Source organism: Passer montanus, unplaced genomic scaffold (genome assembly GCF_014805655.1).
Source record: "Passer montanus isolate IOZ18808 unplaced genomic scaffold, ASM1480565v1 scaffold131, whole genome shotgun sequence".
Taxonomy (NCBI): Eukaryota; Metazoa; Chordata; class Aves; order Passeriformes; family Passeridae; genus Passer; species Passer montanus.
The window spans coordinates 770,140-797,318 of NW_024359944.1; the positions used below are offsets into that span (position 1 = coordinate 770,140).

The 27,179-nt window shown below is 40.6% G+C and overlaps 1 protein-coding gene across 5 annotated transcripts in view; it reads right to left on the reverse strand.

Annotated features, from left to right (window-relative positions):
• MTA1 (metastasis associated 1) overlaps positions 1–27,179 on the reverse strand; it is a 75,476-nt gene that overhangs the window by 18,477 nt on the left and 29,820 nt on the right. For all 5 annotated transcript variants that reach the window (XM_039699261.1, XM_039699262.1, XM_039699260.1 and 2 more), the window contains 12 exons: positions 26,912–27,029; positions 25,212–25,314; positions 23,118–23,217; positions 21,340–21,528; positions 20,171–20,245; positions 13,167–13,225; positions 6,755–6,870; positions 5,799–5,950; positions 3,996–4,185; positions 3,522–3,611; positions 1,488–1,640; positions 641–676 (listed from right to left, as the gene is read on the reverse strand). In XM_039699261.1, the coding sequence (XP_039555195.1) occupies positions 641–676; positions 1,488–1,640; positions 3,522–3,611; positions 3,996–4,185; positions 5,799–5,950; positions 6,755–6,870; positions 13,167–13,225; positions 20,171–20,245; positions 21,340–21,528; positions 23,118–23,217; positions 25,212–25,314; positions 26,912–27,029 (1,381 nt within the window). The remainder of the gene's footprint in view (positions 1–640; positions 677–1,487; positions 1,641–3,521; positions 3,612–3,995; positions 4,186–5,798; positions 5,951–6,754; positions 6,871–13,166; positions 13,226–20,170; positions 20,246–21,339; positions 21,529–23,117; positions 23,218–25,211; positions 25,315–26,911; positions 27,030–27,179) is intronic.

The window sequence follows — 27,179 nt, forward strand, 5'->3', positions numbered from 1 at the left end:
TCTACTACATTTGGTGAAGTGACACCATATATAAGTTTCCTGCATGATCACAAATGAAAGATTCTGACATCTCTTCAGTACTCAGAACAGATTAATTTTTAGCCAGTGGAAGTTTTGAAAATCATTTTCTACTGCCTGGAGAAAATGTGCAGACAGTCTCTCACCAGTGAGACTGTCCACTCACTGGAAAATACAGAGGGTTGAACATGGGACTTGATGTAAATACTGTCTTCTATTTCTTTTGGTCCAAGCGAATTCAAAGCAGGTCAAGACATGTGAAAATTTGCTTTCTTAGAAGAAGTCAAACAGTGAAACAACCCCTATTTTCAAACCAACCATCACAGCTTCCTGCAGTTTCACAAAACTGCTGGAAGACTGTTCTGTCAACTTGAGGAACTAGGAATCAATTCTCAACAGAGGACTTCATGTCTTCAGTACAGCTGTACAACTTGTTGCCTGCACGTAAAAAGCCTGAAAGGTGAGCAGCAAAACCATGGGTGGAAGTGGTTACCCAAGGAACACTTAGACATCAACACAGAAGGTGCAGACAGACTCATTAGCCACAAAGCACAGACAAGCCAGCAGATGAAACTAAAAATCACTCTCCTAGCATAAGCTGAGCGCAGCTTCAAGGTCTTACCCCTGCTAGGCATCAACAGGCGCTTCTTCATGTTGCCTGATAGAGCACAAGTGAACAGAAAAGAGAAAAACATCACATCAGCAACCTGAATAGCAGCAGTTTTAAAAGTTCTTAATGTTAAAACACAATCAGATATCATCAAATGTTTGTAATTATATCTCAGATAAGCTACTTAAAAGGTTAAAATTAAAGATAAAAAATGAGAAAGACTCACTACACCAACTGTTCCTTTCCCTTGTTAAGGAGAGCTACCCTCTACGTTCTCACTCCTGTTAGAACCATTTCAACAGACCCTTTTCTCCTCATCTGACAGAGACTGCACTTTCCCTTCCATGACACTCTCAAGCAAGAGCAATCCTTCAGAACAGAGACCTGGAGTCCACACCAGGAACATCCTGTTTCTATCTCCCACTTCAAACACCTTTCCCTTGCCTCCTCTTCTTGAGGAGGTGAAGCCCAAGCACAGAGGTGGTCAGTAACAGGGCCAACAAGGGAAACATCACTCAAAAAGTCTTTTAGGATATTCTTCACACTACTAATTTAAAAACTGAAGGGAAGTTTCTCCTTTGCTATCCCATTTGCAAGGTTGGCCAAGCCAGGCAGAGTTCCACTAGCACAGTGACGTTGTGTGCATGCACCTCCTAGGCAGTACACACCATGTGCCTCAGCCAGAAGGAGAAATGGGACAGGTGGCTTTTACAAAAGTTAAAAATAACCTCCCTCAAGAATAAGAAACTCGGAATTTATATAAAGGACTATGAGTTTAGATAATCTCCTTGTATACTGAAAGGACAGAAGAAAAAGCCTGCCTATAGACACAAAATAAATTTTGTGGAAAAATATTTACCATCCATTCCATTGTGTTGTTCATAGCTTCTTTTTCCCAGGATAGTTGGGGACCCATTATTAATGACAGGTGTAAACTTAGCAGGAGTCAGATTGTTGAGAGAACTGGACAAGCTCTTTGCAGGATCTGGCTTTGGAGGACATGGATGAGACTCTGGTGGAAAACAGCAAAATAGAATTTTTTTATTAGCAAAGATACTGGAATTATAAATCTGAAAACATCTTGCAAACTTCCCAGGTGACCAAGTACACTTCCTCTTATATAGAAACTATCTCAGCCAATAGTTTTGAAATTGCTGCAGATTGCTACTGATATAAAGCATTTCCATATATGTAGGAATTCACCACTACTAAAGACATTAAAATCATTATCATAGTTTTATCCTAAAACAAGATTTGATAGCAAAAGCACTTTGTATCTATTTCCATAACACTGTTCTCCAATAATTTGGGGTGATTTTTGGGGTGCAGTATACTAAAACTCAACTTTGGCCATGTTGGTCATGCAACACTCCTAAACTCTGGGGAACTTACTACTCTGCCAGTTTGCCAGAAATGTTTATAAAAAATACAATTTCTCCAATGGCAAAAAAAGTGAAGACTCAAAGATCCACTATAAAGAACACAACATCTGAATTCAAGCTTTGGGCCAAGGCAGACATCAAGCCCACACTCTTCAGTTGAAGAGACTTTGATAAAGTTACAAGAAATAGCAAATGGAAACTTCAACTGAGTCTTCCCTCACAGGCCCAACAGCAGAATAACATATAAATTCAATTCCACCAAACATCACCAATTCCACTAACACCACCAAAAAAATTTCCTTACCAGACCTTCCTCCATTTCCATCACTCTTTTCTCCCAGCTCAGTAATCCAAGAGACCCTGACACAGTGCAAGGAAAACTCAAAATCTACTGCTAATTTCTGTACAATTATTAAAATAAGGATTTTATCCAACAGCATATTTCTCCCATTATTTGCTCTCTTTGTTGCACTATATGTTTCCAAAGGTTTCTCAATCCATGTATCCCATTAGTACACAGCAGAGGTACAACACCCAACAGAGAGCAGTAAATATTTAATACACCCCTCAGTCTTACAACATTTCATCAACAAAAACGTTCAAAGAAACCTAAAATCAACTCCAGTGCTGCTTATCTAAATGAAAAGGCAATCAACTTCCTTGCTAAGCTGGAAGCCTTCAAAGAGGAGAGAATTGCATTTGGCTGCCAGAACAACCTGAGGGATGTCTGCAGGGCAACAGGGAGCAATGGGGAGAAGGATTTGGCATTTGTCTGGAGCCAGCACTGACATGTTACACAGCATCACTCTGGATGCTTCCAGCAGCTCAAACTTACACCAAAGTTCTGGATGGAGCTACGCAGTCCTGCCCCTCAGATCAGCTCATGAGGCAAAAGTCCTCAAGAAAATTGCAATTTAAAAAAATAATAAAAAACCCACCAAAACCCAAGAAAAAAGTGAAAAACAGAAGTACGATCCCCTTGTCTAGATTCAGCACAGAACAGCCATCAATCAATTCACAAGCTGTGGGACACAGTGCTGTCCTAAACCCAAGAGGCTTCTTGGAGGACCCAATTGCACAAACTACCTCCAGACAGCCCAAAACCCGAGGAAGTGAATAATCAAATGTTCCCAAAACATGATGTTAGTGCCTCCCCTAGCAGATGGTAACTTGTCTCCATATTTATCAGATGCCACAGCAAACACATCCCTCCCTTCACTTGAACAAGTTTATGATACAGCTTTAGGACCCCAGAGTGTATTGCAGAGACACTGGGTCTGTCAGATGAAGTAGGAAAAGTAAAAAGGACAAGTTAACAAGATGGGTGTCATGTTTTCTTTTGTTTGTGGGGTGGGATTTTTGTGCCTTGTTTCTTGTTTGCTTGTTTTTAATCCAGAATGAGCATCTAAATCTAGACCCAAGTGGAAAAGCCAAATGGTCAGCAGAGTAGCTAGGAGGGTGTTTCCTGTGTTTGGGGGGTTTTGCACATGATGGTTTGGTTTGTTTAATACCTAAATACCGGAGTACTGCTTCTAAAGGCTTTCGAACCACTTGCTTTAATAGCAATGGGTTTTCTGATGCCTCAGGTAAACGTGCTGTGCCTGTAAAACACAGAAAAATAATTAGAGAGTGAAGACATTTAGCTATTATAGCAAAACCAAGTGAAATACTCCAGTGTCCTGAAAGAGCTTTGCCGTTAAAAGGAATTTTACAGGTGGCAAGCAGATCCTGGCAACAGGACACAAACACAGAGAATGCTCTGTGTAATAGCAAACACAAATGTTTTAAAACAAACAACTGCTGAACTTTCAAAGTAATTTTGCCCAGCCTACCATCATTTAGAAGGCTCTGCAAGTACAGCTAGGTTTTGTGAAAGCACTAGCTACGTGCAAAAGAGCACCTCAGCAAGCTGCAGCCCAAAACTTTCCAGGACAGGAGTCTCAAAGGGCTCCTTGGCAAGGAGGTCCCAGCTGCAGCTCACTCACATTCTGCTTTGATTGCTGCACTGTTGATAGGCAGATAGGGGTGTCTTGCAGCATGCCAAGGGCGCAAGATATCTCGACATAAACGTCTGGCAATTCTGGTCAGTTTTGTTGTGTGGAGATAGAAAGCTTGTCGTGTCTTCATAGCAAACTTGGGACTCCCACTGTTTCGTACTGGCACACCATGAGGACTCTAAAGGAAAAGGAAAACAAAAATGGATTCTGAAAAAAGTAATTACTAGAAAGTACAGTTGTAAAGAAGAGCAAGTGTTATGTAAAATCACTTTCAACTACTGATTCTCAGACACAAGAACAGAAATGGTATTACAGATGAAAATATTTTTAGCCCAGCTATTCCCCATTTCCCAAGTCTTACCCCTAATATTTCAAAGGATAAAATGAAGGTAAACCTTTTCATGTTGCAGGGAAGCATTCAGTTCTATGCTGTCACCAGCTTTAAGGGATCCAAAAGCCAGACATGAAGAAGTTACCTGTGCTATCACATGATTTAGAGCTAATAGGCTCAACAGAAAGACTGTCCAGTTTTGGGTGCTCAGGGTTGCTCTGGAGGTACAATGCAAACTCCTTATAAAAAAGCATTTATCAGAAGGAGGGGTAAATCAGGAAGAGCTGCATTACAGAAACTCATTTTCCAAAGCAAATGTAGGGCATGCAGGAATGGTTTTGGCTCAAAGCTGCAAGAATGTCTTTTAACTGTTACGCTTAACTCGGCAAATGTACTCACAGATAGATCTCATATTCATTGCATATAATAAAGAATACTACTGGAAGACATTTATCAGCTATTGAGAACCAAAGTAGTTATCTTCTTTATGAAAAGCAACTAAGTCAACCAATGAAATAACGGAAGTAGTACCTTATCTCAGACCCACCCATAGCTGGAAAACAGGAAGAAATTTCAGTTTGGGGAGAAATGACTTCTCTGACTATTTACATACTTTTGATTAACAAACAAGAAGTATAAGGCAGTTATCTCAGCAATTAGGAGGCTTCAGAGGGCAAAGACAAGCCTGGATAGAATAAAGGTTAAACAAAAAAAATGGAAAGGGAATGACAGCAAAGAATAGGAAAGAGGAAAGAAATTATCCTGAGATAAAAGTTCAGTGTGTGCTATCCTTCTATTCATGTGATACAGTTACCTTTTCCAATCAGCTTAATGTCTAATGCTTTCAGATTAAACTGTCACCAAATTCAGAAAAAAATCTGAGAATTTTGGTTTTCAAATAAGAGAGGAAAAATGAAACAGAAACAGCTCATACAATGCTTACTCAAAGCTATCAAAAAAAAAGGATTATTAAAAAAATAGGATTAGGTAGAAAAACAAGATAAAGGATCTCTGAAAAGTCACTAGCTATTTGGGGTATAACTTATTTTGAATATGCCTTGGGAGAGTAAATAGGTTTCAGGAAATAATTAATTTTTTTGGAGAGAAAAAACCAGTGCTGTTCCCCCTACAGCAAAAATCATAGAAACCAAATACCAGAAACACTGGCTGGCATTTCAGTTTCTCCCATCTCCACTAAGTCATTTCATGCATTTGAAGGCTGGTTTGCTAAACAAATGATGGGGTTTCTTTTCCTCAGGGCAGTACTTGGCAACAAATTACTTCTAGCGAGGTTAATGCGCCAACTTCTGCTTGACACGAAATACCAAACCCAAGGACAACAATGAGAGCTGCAGGCCTTCTTTTGGTGGTTAAATATTTAAGAACAGTGAGCAGGCAGTTAGGTAGCGTGACACTCAGCTTGCCAGGCAGAGGCAGCGGTCTGCCTGGTGGATACCCACCAAATTATTGCGGTTTGGTCCGGGCCTCTCCCCATCTAACCGTGTTGGCATTTTCAAGCCACCGTATTTCTTCCAGTAGGTCCAACAGGATGCACAGAGGCGACACTGCATGTTAGGGGGACCCCAAGAATACCACTGGTAAGACTGTGTGGCTAGAGATAACAAAGGTGGAAATTATATATATCCTTACACAGGATCACTTTTCAGATCTTATTCTCTTTAGAAGCAGCACAAAAGAAAACATCCCCCCACACAGAGCAAAGCTCAAACAGATCTTCAAAACTGATGATGGCTTCACTGTCATCACCACTGTTAAACACACTTGTGATTTCAGCAGAATTGATTACATTAATTAATCTATATGCCTTTTAAAATGCTAACAGAAAGAAACAATTATTAAGATGGGAAGATTTCCTGCCAATGGACAAGAAGGTTTTCTTTTTGCAAGAGAATTTCTGCAGAACATGGGAAACAGCAAAGATTGCCTTCAGGAACTTCCCATGTATTAATTTTACAAATGAAAAATGTAGAAAGTCTGTGACTTGGCCTCTCATACAACATCATTCCAGTATCTCCACAAGCTCCTCATAAAGGAGCACAATCATTAGAACTCAGTATATTAATATCAAGAAGCAGATCAAACACAGTGGTATCACATACTTTGAAATTACTAAAAATGATTAAAAAAATTGTCAAATTCACACATTAGTGATTTAAATATTCAGTCAATAGTTACATGCAATTATGTAGAACATTTACTAACTGCCCCTTTAGTACTTCCAAAGTTTATTTACAAATGTAACACTAGTATTTAAAAACAAAACAAGCACTAAACAAAAACAACCTCAAAAAACCCCAAACTTTTAAATGCTGCTATACCCAGATCTGCCCCCCACCCCAACACAAGACAGCTTTTACTGCAACACTTCCACGTCAGCTGCCTTTCTGGCACTTACTGTAACAGCTCTCACAGGCCCGTCCTGCTCCCGCGTTCTGTGCCTGGACTCCAGTACCATTTACCACTCCTGGTTTGACATTATTTACATTGATCTGGTTGGGGTTTGGCTTGTTACTTAAGACACAAAGCAAAAAGAATGACAAGTGTTAATTGAAGCATGCAATTTTTTATTTGACTTTTGAAGGTATGGCCCAAAATGGCTGAAGACTCAAATTTCATTCAGCATGTGGCTTCCAGAACCAGCTGTAATTACCAGCAATCTGACTTACATGAACACACTGTCTTCCAATAATATTTTAAAAATATTGATAATGAAAATAACTATAATGATAGTTGAATGCCGTTTACAAGACTTCAAAACCTTTTAGGAAACGACAAACCAGTCTAGGTAGGTATCTTATTCACTATCCAGACACGTGAATCCAGGTAAAAACAGATCTCAAGTCCTCAACATGAGAGATATTTTACTTAAATCTCCAAAAAGAAGGCTGAGGGCAGGAGCAGCAGGCAGGGAGAGGGCAATGCCTGCTTTAATCAGGGAAATACAACCCTAGACTGCAGTCACAAATATTTTCATGTTGTCTCACTGCAAGGGTTTGCATCATGTGGCTACAATTCCAACAAGTACACCCAACATGCAACAACATCTGGGTCACCTCAGCTCATCCCTATACCCTCTTTAAAATCATGATTCTGAAAAAGCCAAGAGCTACAAGATAAAACAAAAGCTACTGGTGGGAGCTGAGAATTGAAGGCCAACAGAGTCTTGGCAGGGAGAGCAGCATGGAATAGCACAAAATCTCTGCAGAGGAAGAAGTCTCTGAGGGGGAAAATGAGGCCTTCAAAAAATCTGGCATGGGAGGGAAGGAGGAGGACACAGTATTGCTATTGCAGGGACAGGACTTCTGGGAACGGAGGAAGGTGGGAGAAGTTGTACACGAAGTTTCACACAAGAGCACACGAGGAGTTGATCAATCATGCAAGGACTCTGGAGTTCTGTTAGAAGTTCACCTTATAGAGGCTTTGGAGCCAACTGCTGAACACAAGCCCGAATTGCAATGCTGGTTACATTCCCTTACCTGAGGACTGAGTGGGCATATTCCCACTGACTGAAGGGAGTGGGCATATTCCCACTGACTGAAGGGAGTGGGCATATTCCTTTTATTTCTAACTAACAAACCCATGATTTGGAAGCAGAAGTATCTTAAAATGGCTTTCTGCAACCTTCTTTTCTTACACATCAGTTGCACATTGACACAGGAGTCACAGTGATTTCAGTAAACCAGAATACTTGCTGTGTTTCACCCAGGTTAACGCTACAAAAACAGCATTGTGGGAATAGAGCCAAATTAATTTCTTTCTAACAGGGAACCAGCATCAGGTTTCATGTTCACAGCAATGAAAAGCAAAGGAGTTCCAACTGACATAATTCTGAAGACAACTGGAAAGCTGATGCTGCCCTGGAAGCCAGAAAACATCCTTCTTATCTGAAAATGTCCAATCAGATCCTGAGATACAGAGCTCAGTAAAGCTCCATTTTGACAGAGACAAAATACGTTCTGCTGTGAATGAACTACAGGAACCACACACAGGTTGCATAAGGAGGCCAGAGTGCATTTGTCCAGTCCAGGAGAAACTTCTGATAGCATTCTCACTGTAAAATTCAGAGCCTTTTTGCAGCAGAGAAAGCTCAGAAGGCCAAATGGCACAGGAACACTGTAAGTAGTTTGTTCCTATATTGCACTGAGCAGCACATACACAGCTCAAAAGCATCAGAGGAGATTTAAAAGAAGGCATTTAGATTCATTCACAAACCTGAATATGTTTTCATCTCCTTCTGCTTATTAATTTGCCCAGCTCCTACAAAGATTAAAGCGTTTCAGGATGCTTATCAGAAAGGCACCAAGTTCTGACCCCGCAGATGGCAGGAGATCCCAGGGCAGTTTAACAAAGGGGCAGTTGAAAGAGGGAACGTTCACGCTCCTCTGCTCCAGGATGTCACTATAGTAACCTGCTGCAAAAGAACTTCTGCCAATGATTCACGAGCAAACTCCATATGCAAACATTGCCCCGATGCTGCAAAACAAACAGCCTCCCAGACACACTGCTACAGGCGGCGTTGCTCCACATAGGAAGAGACTGTTGTAAAGAAAAATGAGGCCTTATGCTTCAACATCAGGCCTGTCACTTCCCTTCTATACCTTGGATTTATTCCCCAAAAATGTAGCAAAACAGTCTGAAATCCATCAGTAAAGCCCAATAAAGCAGGTCCAAAGAACTGGGACCAGAAAGGAGGATGGTCTGACTCCATTATCCTCTCTAAAACCATTATCAAGTTTGTATCAAAACACGAGTGGAAAGCATGCACTGGTGAAAGCTGATCACCAAACCATGCTGATCAGAAGGATTAACATGCTGTAGTTGTGGTAAACTCCAGGATTCTGCAACACTATGAGTAATGAAGCTTCAGTAAGCACCAGAGAGTGTCCTGCTCCAAATCTACAGTCAACTTTGAGTGGCAGTAACAATAAAATTCAGGCAGATAATGTTTTCATCATATGAGAAGCAAAAAGCTCTTAATTGTTTATGATATGTTAATTAAACTTGTTTGATATCACCAAGGCCTGCCACAGCTATTAACAAGAGAATCAGATGAGTAACTGGATGAATCATTAAGCAATTAATGAAGCTGAAGCTAAAGATGCAAATAAGGTACTGAGAATACTGATGGTGTGGCAAACTATCATTTCCAGTTCTTGTTTCAGGAATGGAAGTCTCTTAAAGGGGTTTCAGTTGTGAAGGAGCAGTCTGTCATGCTAGAACAGAGACCATGAAGTGCAGATTCCTGGGCTGTATTCTTCAGTCCCAAGGGAAGAGCTAGAGGCAATAAAGCACATACAGAGAGAAGCCTGTCAACAGGGACTGAGGCCCCTGCACAAAACATACCCAACCTGCAGATAATCCTGATATCCCTTCAGTGGAGGAGTAGACAATATTTGACCCACAGCACGGTGATAAAATTTTTGTTGTTAGAAATAATTATAAACTTAACATCATCCAGTGAATATTTTCTATTATTGAAGAACCCATGTGTGCTGGATGCAACAAAACAAGTAAGAAATAAAGCCTCAGAAATAAAAACAATTTAAAATCCTTTTTAAGGGACACTTGTGCCATTCACCTCTAGGCATTTAATGGAAGCGCCTGGTACCAGGCAACAGAGATGAGCTTTCCTCACAGCTCTCCAACCTCCTGTAAATACCCACTTTCAAGAGCAGGTCTAATGACCATCAAACAATGCTTTCTGAATAGGAGCAGGTTTCTCCAACAAAATGTTGGGGACTGCCATTTTAACTAGCACAGCTACAGAGGGAAGAGCAGCATTACACCTTTTAAGTTTTCCATGTTGCCATGGACCTCTGCACAATGAAACGGAGAAGAAAAATGATCTGCTCCTCAAGCAGAGGACAATCAAGACACAGACAAAGGAATTATCTTCAGCTTGTTAAGCAGTTGCCCCTTGTAGTGAACCAAAGCTTTGACCTATTCCTCCAGTTTCCCTATTGGATTCACAAAAGGGGCACAGTAGGGAGAACAGTATTTCCCCACTTCACAGCCTTTGAGAGACTGCGTTTGCAGCTTGTCAAAGTGCTTTGAGATTCTCAGATAAAATACTGTAAATAGAATGTGTTCATTAACACATACAGATGTAGAGTTAAAAGTTACATTTTTCACCAGTACATTTTGGAGACTGGAAATCGTGTGGAGCAGTTCATTCTTCTCTTTCTGTTCTTACCCCTTCTGGTATCACTTAGATCAAAGCAAATGAGAGAAAAGTCACACAAAACTGGATGTCTCAGCCTTCACGACTGCAGATGCCCTAATCCCAAAAAGCACAAGCTACACAACCAGATCTTCATCAAAAAGAAGATAGTACATATGATGCCTGTAAGATTAGTAAAACCAGAGTACAGCTTCCACAACAACCTGAAGAGTATGTCTGGGCACACGCTAGAAGGAGAAAGAGTCTGAGACACCTGCATGAAGGTCTTCCAAGCACTGCACTCACTTTGGAGGATGGCAGGACAAGGATGTGACAAGGTGGAATCTCTTTGTGCGTTCAGACTTCTGTTGCTGCTTCAACACCACTCACACTGACACAGACAGTGCTACAAAAAACAACTGAAACATTTGTTTCTCAGTACTTCCTGAGTTTAAATGATTTTACACTTTTTCCTTTCATCAGGAAAGCACATCAGTGCTTTTTAGCCAAAGGGCTTCATTGCTCCGTATTTACAGACATCAGGTTCTGTCAAGTCAACTGCAAATGTCTGCCCCAAAACCAGGGGTATTCTTGGAAGAGCTACAGAAATGCTTATTCAGTCTGAGTCAGAAGCGTTTTTCTAAGACATTGGTGTAGACCTTGATAACCTCATGTCAATTACCTGTATGACCCTCCATGCTTTAGTTACCTGCATAAAAAAATTTGGGGCACAGTTTCAAGTTATAAAATACTAACTCTAAAGCTCTACAAAGAGCTGTTATTTTTCATTGTGCAACATGTATGTGACCTTTGAAGATAGCTTCTATTCTTTTTCTTGTTATCTTCCTCCTCTCTGCTAGATTTTCTTATTTACCATCAGAGAAACAAACAAGAGCCCTATCAATGTAAGACAACCAGAGGGAAAAAAAGAAAAATTGTTTGAGCCAGATATCCTCCAGGGTCTCTCACTGCCAACAATTTTACACCAGTTACTGTTAATATGGGTTTCAGTCAATCAGGTGATACACTTCTGCATAGGTCTTGTGACAGCCTGCATCAAGTAATTTATTTTCGAGGTGACAAGTGGATCATTATGGCTCAAGCCTAGAAACGGGAATGGGCTCAGTAACATGATAAGGACAAATCAATAACACTGATATTTAGATCCCTACACCATGCATTGCTATTACAAGCCAAGAATATAATCTTCTTCTAGGTCACAAGATAATGTAGATGTCATACAGTCTCTGTATGCCAGACCTTGTACTCAAGCTTGTGTAGAAGTAATTTAAAAAATTTAGAAATATTTAATGGTTGCCACCTTTAGAGGTACTAACAGCAAGAAAATCCCACATGAATGCTTCTTCTGTTAAGTAAGTCGTGTAATTGCTACTTTTCTGATACACATGAAAGGATATTGAAGGAAGAGGAGAATGCATGCCCCATTTTATCAATTAAATAATATGTAAGTTAAAGTACAACACTCATAACATGAACCATGACTGGAAATCAAAGCCAGAGACAGAAAAGCAGCCACATGGGCAGAGCCAGGTCTTTTCCTGGAGCAGGGAGGTAAGTTGCTGATTTGATTATGTGTTCTCTAGGTAGAAAAAGAATTACCTTGCTGAGGGATAAGATGCCACTCCAGGCAGCCATCATCAAATGAGCACCACAACATTCCAAGCACAAAGCCCTCCCTCCACACATTCTAATCCAAGAGAACAGCAGGACTGCCAGGCTCTCTTGTTTGCAATATCTTTTTGCATCTGCAGTCTAAATTATACTGCCTTTTGCTTTATGAGCTTATCACATTGTGAATTCATGTTTAATTTGATGTCCAGTATCCCCCTGCAGAGTAACACCGTCCACAAAAAGCAATACTGTTGAAAAATTGTGTGACAAGAAATCTATTTGGCTTCACTCTGAATATTACACCTCATTTTTAGTAAATTCACCTGAGAGGTATTGACATATAATCATGGATCCTCTATTTTCAGAAGAAATAAGGGGCTGTCTTGCAAGTTAAATATGTAAAAATTAGTTTTATCTAAAGTAATAGAACAGATGGTAGAAGTTCATAAATATTTAAAAGGAAACAGCATAAAAGAGCAAAGAAGTTATTGGGTATAATACACAGGGGAGCATATCTGGGAATGAAAGTTGAAAAGTGAAAGGAAAGGGTAGACTAGAAGTTCTGCATTATAACTACTACTGACTAGGCTATGCAGATGAAATGAAATAGAAGACATTTTACTAAAAATTTTGTTTTAAAATATATGTACACCTATAAATAATTATATATTATTCTTAATATATAATGATATATAGCAAACAAACATGCATTGGTAATCCATTGCTGAGAAAAATTGAGAAAAACAGATAGATTATGACAGAGCAGTTAATTAGCTACCCTTTTGTTCACAATCGTGCTGACCTGCCAGCAAATCCCCAACTCCCAGTCCATACAAAAATAAAAATTAGGAGATAAGTAACAGTCACTTCAGGATGGGAACATTACAGAGGATGCAGGAAATGAGCAACACTTAGCACAACATCCTAACCAGGAAATAATAATATTGGTAGGACATGGAAACTGCTACACCAGTTCCTCTACAATGAGATGGAAAACAAAACAAGAGATACTTACTAGTTGGGTATATACACTTGTTTTAGCTTGCTTTCTGCTTCTGCTGCTTTCAATCGTTTCTTTGAACAGAAAAAGAAAATGGTTAAAACAAAAAGAAAGTAAGAGCCCTCTTACCTGAGTCAAGTAGTAAATCTAGAAGGACTTCAGCAGTTATTTACTGAGCAGCTACCACTAAGTCTCCTTCCAACAAGAAAATATTCACTGAAGACAACTGTGGGCATCACATAACTATGTAGCTTTTCAAAAAAGTCAAAGAGATGCCAAGCTAATATAAATGAGGACAAACTTTTCATTCACATTCACTTCAAATCAAATTCCTTTTTTAAAAAGTTTTTATTTCCCCTGCAGAAGAAAATCTGACCTGTCACTGTCAATTGTCCATGACAGCATTCACCAGATGGACAATAAGAGATACAGCAATACACCTCTCCATCACAGTTCCCCAACAGCTGCACCAATTCAAAGTTTTGTGTAAGACTTTTGTGTTGATACCCCTAAATTTCTGAAGGCTCAGTGACACAGGATATTTTTGTTTAGACATTAGAAAGAACATTAACTCCTTTTATAACTCATACCTTCACCATTTAAGCAATAAGAGAGACACTCTGAGATTCAAGTTTCCTCTTTATTACATTTGCTAAATAAATTTAGGGTGAACCTCTGGAGGTCTCTAGTTCAACCTCTGCTCAAAGCTGATAGCAGCTGTCTGCACAAAGCTGTGACACTGTTTTCCAGACAAACCAGCAGCATGGGGATATTCCAGACAAACAGGCCAGCTTAACATTTGCTATGCAGCAGCCTCGAGGCACAGTCTAGGACAATAATTGTAAAGCTGAAGTCAGTATCTTCATAGAAGCAGGAAGCACCAGAAAACATAATAAAATTTAAGAGTGTGTCACTGAGGAGCTGGACAAACATAAAAATTGTTTTTACAGAGACACCACAGACACAAGAAGAAACAACAAAGTAAATGCTTCCTGTAAGCATAAAGCTTTTATCAGGACAGTTTTAAACAACAATTTTTCAGAGGACACACCGACAGTTCCTCACCAAAGCTCTCTGGACTACTGAATAACTTCCCTCTTCCCTTTTCCTGCAAATAACAGTCACCCTATCTTAGAAATCAAAGTGAACTTGTCAGACAAGAGAGCAAGGAATGAGAAAACAGAACCTCCAAAAGTTATCCTAAGATAATGGCTACATCTAGAGAGAGCTGCACTCCTGGCTGACTCCTTTCTGCTGGCATGGGCCAGTTTCCCAGTCTGCCTCTGTTAAACTTCACCTAGGACAAGAACTGCTGCCTGAAAACTGCTGTCCTCCAGAGAAGCCAAAGAAAGACCTGCTGGAGAGAATCCTTATCAATCCTACAGACGTGCAAGAATCAATAACACACATCTTGCTGCCAATCAGAGATGGAGCTGAAGAGGTTCTCCTGAATATGAACTGCATGTTCAAACTGAATGTTTCCAAGACACCCTAACTGAGCATCTTGATATAAGAAAAAAAAGCACCCAAAGAGGGCCCCAAGAAGTGCTGTCACCATGGTTCTCCAAACAGCATCAGAAATCCTCCTCTACTTTCCAGAGACACTACACAAAAAAAAAAAATCATCTGTTTAACAAAATGCATGCTCAGATGCCCTCCAGCTCAGGAACTGGAGCCTGTTCCACACACAGCCTCAGCTGGAAAAGGGGACTTCATGCTCCAGGCACAGACTGCCACGGGCACTTACATCAGCAGATGAACAGCTCCAGAGCTCATAGTCCCCCTCAGGAAATACATGGAAATCCAACATCAGACACTGCCAAACAGCTTAAAATACTGCTTGATGACCAGTACCAGAATCCAATTTCCTCGAGACAGGAAATTCAGGAAACTTATACTGGTAGAGGACTGTAGTGCTTTTTAAGTTTCTAGATTGTGAGAGGAAAAAGCTACAGTTTTTTTGACAACATCTCCCAAGGGAACTATCTGGCATCATTATGTTATGACACTTTTGGAAATGTATGAATGCAAGAGCTTCATCCAAGCACAATACATGATCAGGAACTACAAGACTCTCCCGTGCTCAACATAAAGCCACTTGCCTTGGGGATGTGGCTCATTTAGGGTATTAAGCAGTATTTTAGCAAACAGGTGATGAATGCTAACCTCACCCCACAGATTTCCTTTGTGACTGATGACCGTGGAACAAACCCTGAGCAAAGAATTGCCAGAAGTCACCTGGACCTCACAACACCCTCCTCTCCTACAGCTGCCCTGGGGAGCAGCACAGGCCACAACAAAGGGCACACACCCCTGTGACAAACAGCACACCAGGAAAATTGAGGGTTTCCAGAAGGTACCACAATGTCCTGGGTAAGAAGAGGCTTTGCACTAAGTACCTGTGGCTGTGGGCAATCAATAGACCAGAAATGACAGGTTTCCTACTTCCTGACAGTGACTGATCCCAGAAGGTACAAAAGAAAGGTGCCTGAAATGTAGTTGTGCACAATTTCAGAATAATCCCTTCGCTGAGAGAGTGCTTTGCTAATTCCTTTGCCAGTTATTGATCTGTGCCTGAAGCATATTAATGCTATAAATTCTTAATGCTGTCTGATGCAGTTATGAATGTCCTCACTCCCAAGAAAAACCCAGAACATCTGTAACTTTTTCTAGTAGTTTGGCCTAAAAAAATCTTTTTCTGAGTTATTTATATACACAGATCTTAAGTATATCCTCTTATTTACCTCATCATATTTTCCCCATCCATAAAAGGAAGATACTACCAACTTATCTATCCCACAGGGACCAAGGGATTAAAACACTAAGCACTGTCTATTCAAGTTGGTGCAAACATCTGTCTTTTCTCTATCCTCTCTCAGATGTGCCATCCTACCCACTGAGCTTGAAAGAGTTGTATAACAGGTGACATATCAGAGCAAATGTTTGTGGTCTCTTTCTAAAGACTGAACGCTTATAAAGAGGAAACAACAGAAGTAATCCAGGAACACTGTGGGTATTTCAACAACCACGGCACAAGAGCTGGGTTGGTGGATCTCATGGGGATGCCTAAAACCTCCTCAAATACTAAGCCTTTATTAGTTTATGATGGGAAAGCCAAATTACACCTTCTGGGTTCAAAGGAGAACGTTCACAGTTTATTCTTTTTTCAAACCTCTGAGCATGCAAGTGTTGAACACACAGTGGAGGTCAGGGAGGTGGGACAGAAGAGGGAATTAGTCTGTGATGCATTTGGGAGAAATGCTCCCAGCTGCTTGTGCTCCAGCAACACATCTCAGAAGGGATGGGTTGTACCTATGGTCTCTGGCAGGTTTGGCAAGGAAGTGACCGAGTTCCATACTACCATAAGTTTAACAGGAGGTGTTTGGGGATAAAACATCCCACAAACATGGAAAAACCTTTCATTTATGTTATTTCTACTCTTCAGCACACAGAACTTTATGAAGGCTGGTACATTAAGACATCACTTACAGCTCTGGGCTAGGTACAAAACAGGCTTACAACCTTTCAGGAAGATGTTTTCTACTGCATCAAGACTGACCCAGAGATCTCAACTTTGTGGAGTCAACTGTAAGGGCATTTCCACTTTCCCCAGCATGTTCTCACCATGCAGACCTTAAAGCCAACTTTCTCTGTCTATTTCTCCTATACTCCTCTAATGCCACTTCCACATAAAAAATGCTTTGTGGAGTCAATGTAAGGGCATTTCCACTTTCCCCAGCGTGTTCTGACCATGCAGACCTTAAAGCCAACTTTCTCTGTCTATTTCTCCTATACTCCTCTAATGCCACTTCCACATAAAAAATAGAACAGTAGAAATTGATAGTATTTGATCTTCCCCTTGAATTTACCTGCTCCTCAGAAACAAATAAAAATGGAAAAAGTAAATTAAAGCCTTTAACTCTCAGAAAGAATGAGAATTCAAACAGTCATCTGCCACTGCCATGTCTCAAGCTTGTCTCAACCTATGGAAAGTTTAATGGTTTAAAGTTTTCAGGATGTCCCATAATGATAAGCACAACAGTAGAAGAATCTAGTCTTTAAAAAAAGCACCCTGGAATTCACAACTACGTAAGAACTCAACCTCTAACCAGATGAAAATGTAGGCATAGCCAAACACCACATCAACCCCCAGAGCTCTCAAATCACTGGCAGAAGCCAACAAACAGCCGTCAACCAGTCAAAGTCATTTCTAACCTTCCTTAATCAGAAACACACTCCTGTGTACTGACACAGAAATCTGTCCCAGGAAAAGAACGTGTACAAAGGAGACCCAGGAAAATGAATTTGGAATGCATCACCCTCATTTTGTTCATGACAGCTCTGAAAGGCTGTTACTAACAGGACAGCTCTTGAGATCACTGTGGACAGGCATTCAGGAGCCTGCACTAAAACAACAATCCTGTGTTGACATCGTAGAAGAATCAGTCCTAGCAGTTCTGCTCTTGGAGGGTCAGTCCTTCTCAAGATGACTGAACTCCTACTCAAGCTAGTAATCTTCAAAAGCATGCTTTAGCTAAAGCCAAATAAAAATTACTGGATAAGAGATGCAAGTGCATGCTCCAAAAGAAGCCAGTTTGCACACGTCTCCATCTCAGTGTCCTATTCACAAGACAAGGCAGTGCTGCACTGAGCCTTCTGATCTCAGGTACACCACAAGCAGGAGTACAAGCTACTGTTCAGTCCTCAGAACAGGCCTTCTGTCCAAGGCAACTCAAAATGGCCCTTCCTATGGCCAGAAACAGAGAGATTGTGATTCAGGATTATGGCAAGAAAACATGCCAAGAAAACATCAAGGGGAATACAGAAATCCAGAAGGATGCAAACAGCTGCCAACTAACTCTTGCTTCTTCATCCAAGCAGGCAATTGGTTGGTGGCACAAATCTTCATTCCTATGTTTTGTAGCTCACAGAAATAGACAATTTAAATGCACTTTTAACGTTCATTCAACCAAAGGTTTTACAAGAATAAGCAAGTTAATAATATTTTTATTAAACACTGTAACATACAGTGTTAGAATAATATTTATTCTATAATGTGAATATAGAATATATATATATAAAATAATATTTATTCTATAATGTGATTAAATTATATTCTGACACTATAATTCAGAATTATAGTGTCAGAATATAATTAAAGTTAATAATATTTTTATTAAACATTGTAACATACAGACTCAGAATATAATTTAATCACATTCTTGGAAAGAGGGAAGTGGAAGTGCAAAAACTCAAGGTACACACTTTGCATATCCTTACTTGGGATACTTTCAGTATCTTATATACAAAAATGCTGTCAGCCTCAGAAACATTTTGTGGTATTAGACCAAGGGAAGAGTCTGCATAGAACAAATATTATGAAGAAACAGATGGAAAAAATGGCAACAGATGTACTTTGTCAAAGACACTGCACTCATCAAGTAAAATATAAATGTAATACACCATTATGTGAACTACAACTTCCTATGCTTGCTCTTTGTGGTTACATAGCTCTCTCAAGCTTTTTATAAATGTTTCATGGTATTATTTGCTTGTACAAGCTGGGAATTTGAGATGAGGTCTTCAGCTCAGTTCAGACTTAATTGAATGTGGTATCTCTGCATTGCAACTTCTACCTGTTCAGCTTATACTATCCCCTAAGTGCAGAGTCTCTAATTGGAATTTTTCTCCAAATCCTACACCCTGGTAAACTCCTGGGCAGCACATGTAAGGTGCAGCATAACCATGAGAGAAAACCCAGTGCCCAGGAACAAAGCAAACCAGTATGAGAAACTTTAGGCTTTTTAGTGTGTTTAAGTTTTTTAAGCTGCAAGAACAAATAATTTAAGTCTTCACATAATTATCTCCTCTGCAACTTTGCCTATGTAAAAACAAATTTTAGGAAAATGGAGAAAGCAATGGGGAAGAAAAAAACATGAACATTATTCTTCCTCACCACACCAGCTTCCATCACCATCACATGTTCCTACCACTGACTTCCTAAGCGGAATGAAAAGTTGCAGTCAAAGAATGACCTTGGGGAAATAGTGGAATAAGGATGTCACTAATATTTTTATTAAAAGTGAAATATCATTGATGCAAAAAAGTTCTCATTTGTCATGAGGGTACCTCTAATTTCAACAGTGCCCCAACCAGAAAGAAAATGGTAAAAATCACATTACAGCACATGGCAAACATTGGTCAATGCCTCAGGCACCTAGTCTTTACCCCAGGCTGAATTTCCAAGGAAAGAAGTTAAGGCAGGACATTGTCACAATTCCACTTTTTCTAATACTTCAAATAGGTGACTCATCTTAGGACTGATAATTATAATAAAAAACCTATTCTAAATTTCTCCCTTCTTTTACTCAGTTTTCCTGTCAAATATTGTGAGTGGTTTTCAGCAACTGATACTCTGCAAGAATTTGCATGCTGCTTGCATTGTGCTTGCTTTATTTCATGAACCAGCCAGCCTTTGTATTTAAACAAGCAGAGATAAAAATGATTGTAAACACTACTCAAAAGTTGATTCTCAAGTATAACAAGACTGGGAATTTGAGCCAGTGACACTTCCCAGGTAAACACTTCACTCACAGAGCTTACATGGGGCAGCCTCATCCATCTGCCATCCAGGTCATGGGCAGCAGTGCTGGGGAATCAGGGTGGGCCTCCTGCACAGCAACTGCCCCCCCCAAGAAGTCACTGAAGGGAACCTTCAATTCCACAGTTAAAACACAACTGCCCTGCCTTCCTTCCTCTGCTGAATCCCAAACCAGACATTAGAAAGCTCCGAGCAAACAGGGTAGCAGCAAACATGAAAAGAATGCACTCTTGCCAATGCTGTTTGTATTTACAGAAGGGCTGATGAGTTTAGGGACAAGAGATTGTTCTGATCATAACAGAACTCAACTATTGGAAAGGCTGAACCCCGAGAAGGTGAATAGAGAAACAAAGCTTGGTTTCATAGCCAAGAAAAACAACTTCTTTTAGAATGAAGGAGGTGATTCTGACTCTCTTACCTGCTGAACGTATCTGTCTGTAGTTTTCCACATATAGTAATATTCTATAATGCTTGTTAAGGACTTCCATGGGAGCTGGGGACACAAAGGAAAAGCAGCATTTATTGGAGGGAGCTGGCATACATAATCACTGAAATTCACAGGATTCTTCTGACTGATGGTTGCAGTGGTCTTGCAACTACTAGCCCTCCTCAAAAAAAAGACAGTCTGAATCTACAAAGATGCACATGGGACCCATATTAAATTAAATGCCCTTTTAAAATACTCTGAGCTTTCAGTGTAAAAAGTGGAACAGGCTGCAGGTAAATCTTCATGATGTACTGGCACACAGCAAACCATTCCAGAGAGGCGCAACGTGGAAGGAAGCCCTCAGACTCTGCTTCAGCAGCAGTTAAAGCAAGAGTCACAACTACAGTACCACAGTTCTGATATGCTTGGCTTCAATGGAGCTGGCCCATTAAAAAAAACAAAACAAAACAACAAAACAAACTACCAACAGAATTGTGCCCTGCCAGCTCTGTTCTCTGCGTGAGAAGCATGAGGATTTCAGCAGGACCACGGAGTGTACTGCTGTTTCCAAGTCCCTCTAAGAGATTAGAGCACAGGACAAACAACACTGAAACTACTTGTTTTGTTCCAGAGGATCTGAACAATGACAAAGTGAAACTTGGCTCTCCTTACAGTGCTCCATTCAATCTGCAGGCTGAGCACCTAGGGTAGTGCTTTGGCCAAACTACAGGACGCTTCCCTTGGATGCCCAGGATTCCTTTTGAAAACCTTCAAAAGGCCCTTTCTGAAACCACATTGTACAGGTGACTACATTTTCATGTTTCAGAAGGCCAAATACTTATTTTCCTTCAAACACAAATTAATCTAGAGCAGCTCAGCTGTCACAACAGTTTCCTACATCCTTCCTCGGCTGTAGTGGAACAGATGATCCTAAATTAATGTTTCTAGAGGAAAAACTATCATCTGTGATTTGAAATTCTGACTGTACACCAGGCTGTCACTAGTATGAGGTCTGCCTTTCCCCACTTTACAGCAAGACACATACTCCAGTTTGAAGACCCCTTGCTCACACAATGAAAAACACAGTTTAGACAAGCTGCAAGCCAGCTCTGTCACCAATCAAAGCTAGTCACCACAGGGACACCTTTTTATATACTTACAAAATCTTGCTGAATGTCAGTGAAATCTTTTCCATATTTTTCTAGTGCTTCCTCGAAGAGGTTTGCCTCTGAAGCAGACCACTCCTCCATCTCATCTCTGCACAGGACTGGCCCACCTTGTGGCACAAGTGCAGAGATTGCCTTGGAAATGTCATAGACATTTTTGTGCAAAGTGTCCATAGCATGGAACTAGGGGGTTGGAAAGGAGAGAGAAATGTAAGGACAGGTATCTGGGGGGAAAAATGTTCAACAGTGAAACAGCAATGGCAAATTCTGCACTGAGATGTGAAGGTGTGGTATTTTGTACCTAAGGAAAAGTCAGTAAAAGTTGGTTCCAACCTCACAGTGATGTAGCTGTCAGTGTACAAACCTAACATTCACTAATAGTGAAGTTTGTGGAGCACAAGCCCTTGTGTATCAATTATTCCTATCAGCTCCTCACCAGCACCACCAGTGCAGCACTGCTGGTAAGAAGATGCACAGAATTGATCCACTCCCCCCAGGACTGAGCTACCATCCCCAGACGGGGCATGGAGATAAAAGGTCCAAGGGCGTTTCCTCACAGACACAGCCATGCATTTTCTTTGTCAAATAATCCACAAAAATTTCATATATGATAAACAAGAGCAGCAACACATGTATACATCCCCCCCACAAAGGGCAAAACCTCAACAAAGATTCAAGTTAAGTCACACATCACAGCTGAATAGGAAAAAAGAATGACTCTCAGGGGCAATTACTCCTCAGAAAGCCGAGCTACGGCTGTCTGCAACTTGTGATTTATAAGGGCTGAGAACATGCTGCGAAGGAGGAACTGCTATTAGTAAATGAAAGCTTGGCTTTATTTCCATGTTTCTGCAGTTTTAATCAGGATGTTATTTGTCTTTCATCATACCAGCTTTGTGTATGTGCATAATTAACCTACACTGTTCTAGACTAGCAACTGTTGTACATATAAGTTTACACTACTCCAGTAACGAGGTGAGGCTTTGATAACAGTTCTCTGGAGACTTCAGATATTTTATTCAAATTTTCATAAACTTTTATGCTACAGAAAGTTTAACACTGTTCTAGACTATCAACTGTTGTACATATAAGTTTACATTACTCCAGTAATGTAAAGGTGAGGCTTTGATAACAGTTCTCTGGAGACTTCAGATATTTTATTCAAATTTTCATAAACTTTTATGCTACAGAAAGTTTAAAGTTTTTTCCCTTTCCTCAATCTACTCAAACATTTACGATTATGAAATGTTAACAATATCACTACTCCTCAGGTACTCTAAACTGGAAGTCAAAGAGAACAATAATCAACTGATGTTTCTTATCTGACCACAAGCTTTTCCCCCAGACATCCTTGGTCAATCTCACCCAAGGATGCCAGTGACAGTCTGGTGCTGTGGAAGTGATGAAAAATGGCATTCTGGCATTGTAACATTGCAGACAGGCAGACAATAATTTGTGCTCTTCAAGAGAGAGCTACTGAGCCCATGCAAGGGATGAGCTGTCAAGCATGTCATCAGACTATTTCAATAAAACTAAGCAAAAAAAAAACCAAAAAACTGCCTCATAGTATTATCCAAGATGGATCATAAGAGGCACAGGGCCAGAAAAAGTTACTTCATCTGTAACTAAAGGATTCCTTTAGAAAGGCAGGGTCTGCTTCACAGCAAGCCACAACTACAATCCATCTGTCCCTTTCTCTTTGCCAACTGTTAATGCTGAGGTGAATATTTTGTATCTGTCATAAACTTAAGGTCCTCTAAAGAAAATCTTACCAGTGTGATGTCCCTGGAGGCTGCTGCAGCACTCATGTGCAAACTTGGCTGTCTGACAGAACTACTGCAATCCAGGGCTCGGGCAAACGTACCAACAGACCTAAAAGAAATTAAACACAGCGTTAACTTTGCGTGCAAACCCAGCATAAATATAAACACCCAGCCAACAGTTTCTGAGATGAGCAGACTCCATTTCCCAGTTACAAGATTACATGGTTTGGCACTCATTCTGAGCCAGAGACCATTCTCTCCAAATGTGGTTTGTTATTGTGAACACTTTACTTAGTTCATATGACTGAAGAGGCTTAGGCATAGCAGAGGAAACAGAGAAAGACTCAGGGGTCACCAACAGGGAGTTTTGAGCTACTCTCTTATCCCTTATCTCCCAACAGACTTGAGCTGCAACAGGAACAGAACACAAGCAAGCTTTATGAATGACCATAGTCTCCCTCACAATGGCAAAGAGCAGTGCTGCACTGTCCAAAAGGTACAGAGACAGATGCCAAGATCAGACACAAAAAATGTGGCAATGAGAGCATTTTTCTAAAAGTTTCAGAAAATTTGAAACAATATTATTTTATAACTTAAGATTGTACTATATATATTTCATAAAGCCTACATAACACAGCAGTTCTCAAATACTTCACAACTCATCGTCTCTGCATCTGAGACCACAAGCCCCCTGCTCTTCACCTTATTCCTAAACAAATTAGTTGGAGAAACCTGTAACAAGCATTGGTTCTCAAAATTCCTACTCCTCTGCCTGCTTGCTACACCACAGGGGTGAAACACTTGTGCTTTGGCACAGTGAACTGGACCTGAACTCCTCTGAGCAACTACAACAACAAAATAGGCAGGCTGGGCTTCTCCCCCTCCACTCAGGTCACTGCCCCAAACCAGTTGGGAGCACAGAGGAACACACTAGAGCCAAGCAGTGCAGGAGTAGGAAAGGTAAATGTTTGAGAAGTACTTGTCATCAAACATCTAATTTTGGCCAAAATCCAAGCCAGCCTCCCCCTGCAAGTGTCTGTGGTGACTCACACCTTACCCTCTTCCCAGCCTCCCAGTCACTATCCCCACCCCTGCCCCACAGCTCCCCCGTGCCCAGCTTCAGCTGAACTGATAATTCTGTGCGTGTGAACTCATTATAAACTGGAACGCTTTGCTGGTTCTGAACAGAAGCAATTCCTGCAATCATCTTTGCAGTGATTCTCAGTCACTCACTACAGCCTGCACCTTGCAGCAGCAAACCCAGTGGGCAGCACTGAACTGCCTGAAAGAGCCACTAAAACCAGCTCTGCCACCAGAAGGTGGAAACACCCACCACAAAGTAGCTCCATGGCCACTACAAACCAAACCCTGTGAAACCCAAGAGAGGGAAGGGGAAAAGAAAAAAGGCAGACAGAACCAGGGTTCATCTATAAAAGTACCACCTAAAACACAAAGAATTTGTGTTTATTGTGTTTTTCCCCTAAATTATTCAGTCATCAATTGCTATGAGAGCCTAAAATTTAATACAGTCTTCTGTTTATAGAAATGGATACCAATTAATTAGTTCAAGAACCTTTTATAAAGGAAGAGCTGATCAACAAAGATTGTTTTGGGCTTAAATAAAAACAACATCAGTAGAGATTTGCAGGGTTTTATTTTATTGTGCCTACCTCTTGGAATTTAGACATTAGAAAGTACCCTCAGCCCATCATAGGCATTTACCAAAATTCTTAGCAAACCATTAATGGATGTTAAAGTGTCACTGGTTTTGAAAAAAGCAGTAAATGGACAGAGGAAAGAACTGCCAAGAATTTAATTCACTAAGTCTTCTGCATGCTGACCAAAGTATTTGAAAAACCCCACCAACTACAGCATCATTTTCACATGCAACTTGCTTTGCTTTTATGAAAGCAAGTTGTAAATCTGAGGAGTTGCTCCTAAAGTCATGCCATTCCCATGTAAAATGTACCTCATCTTAAAATGGAGCAAGTGAATCAAGCAACCAGAATCAAGCAACTCAGGCTAATAAAACAAAAAAGAACATGAGAAAGTGCTTGGAAGAGTTACAAACACTTCTTCAAAGGAGAGGTGAAATGCTCTTACCGTGCTACCACCAGGAACTGGTCTATCTGCTTGTCTACTAGTGGGTTAAAGGCTTCCCAAACTTTTGTTTCAAGTTTTGACTGATCTCTTCCATCATCCTCACCTGGTTGAAAAACAAATCAGAAGTATTTAGTATGGCTCTTTTAAAATAGGAGAACTTTCTAGAATATTTTTTTTTATCTCACAATAATGTCACTGTTAGTCCATCTCAGTTACTCTGCCTGACAGGCCACTGTGAAACTTCACTCACTTATTTGTATGTAACAATTTCAGCTTGACAGACACAGCAACACAGCTCATCCGAATTGGACAATGAGTTTCACTATCTGGTGTCAGAGGATATGTCATGGGAAACAGAGTGCATCTTTCTCCAAACTAGACAGTTTCTTTTCAGTTTCTTTCCCCAGCTCGTCTGTCTTCCTCTTTTATCTTGCAGCAGTTCCAGGAAAACAGACACACTCCAAGCTGCTCTAAGCAGGCAAAGAGTAGCTGATTCAACCCATCTCAGCAGCTTTCTAGGGGGGGAAACCATGGCATCAGACACTCTTCATTTTCCTGAGTCTAAACAAGCCAGAATACCCTGGTAAAATACAGGAGCTACTGAGACTTGACTTTTCTTTCTGCTTCCTTTAAAACATCTGGCAATTATCCTTCTCTGAAGCCCCACGTTGGCCCACTGAGGGAACAGAATGCCTTTCAGATTAGTTCATCCTCACTTAGGAGACTTGCCCAGCTGTTGAATAAATACTGGTTTCATAGACAAATGAAACAAGAATCCTGACCCTTTTTTTCGCCTGTTTTAACATGAGGCTAACAGTGTCAGCAGAGATCCTAAGCAAAGACAGAAACATCTCATTGCTTCCACATCCTGGCCCATGCAGACTGGATGTGGTCTTCCCAGCACAGGTCACAACCCCTCTCTCTTAGGAGAAGCTTATGGAATAGACCTTTCCCTCTGCATTACACAGGGCTCATGAAGGAACAATTAGATGCCAACACTCCTCATCCTTCTCAGTTTTTCCACCCACTTTTGGATCTGTAGGGTAGTGCAGAGACAAATCTAAAGTTAGTTACTATCTGACAAATATTTCTGGTTCCTGCTACTTCTCCCTCATCCTCAGGCCAGCATCCTCAAGGTCCCATTGCTCCATGACACAGTGGGGGCAGGCAGAAGTCTCAAATGCATGCTCCAGCCAGCAAATTCTTCCTCCTGCCTGTTCTGCAGGTGAAAAGTCTAGGCTGGCAGCCAACCCTGGGATGGGGTGAGGGCTCCAGGGAAAAGGCACCCAGCAGTAATAGGCAAATTGATGAGGGCAGACAGCATTTAATTGGCAGTAATTTGGGAGGGGCTCTTATAGGAAAGTGAGGCTTGATTAAAAACACAAAAGGCTTTACAGATGTGATGGAAATTTGTGTTTCCCATGGAAATTCTGAAATCTCTTAATAAAAAGAGTGCAAGCTCTGAGAGAGCCCATTAATTCAATTTATTTCAACAACTTTTATGATTTGGACAAACGCCCATTTAAAGACCTGTTTGCAAGAGAACTAATTGCCTTCAGTGGGCAACAGCCTCTGCAAACCACTGCTGCACACATGGCCTGGCAGTGGAAACCATCTCCCACACCTAGGCAGGCCTCACACAGAGAAGTGGCCACATTCAACATGAACTCTTGACAATTTAAACAAATTACAGAAATTACCCTCTTTTAGTAAGTCTGTTATATCTGCCTGGTATCTGTTTCCAACTCGAATCTCTCCTTTATCAGCAAGCAGGGTCTTTTGTTGAGGATCATACACTAGTGAATAGAAGAAGAAATCCTAAAAATAAAACAAGAGCAAAAAGGTAAATGTGTTATTAGCTTTTACTTTCAGCTTTGTGACCATACTACCAAGATTTTACAGTTTAAGTGTGGTTTCATTACACATATATAGATTTTAAAATTGGGTGAACAAAAAGTAAATGAACCA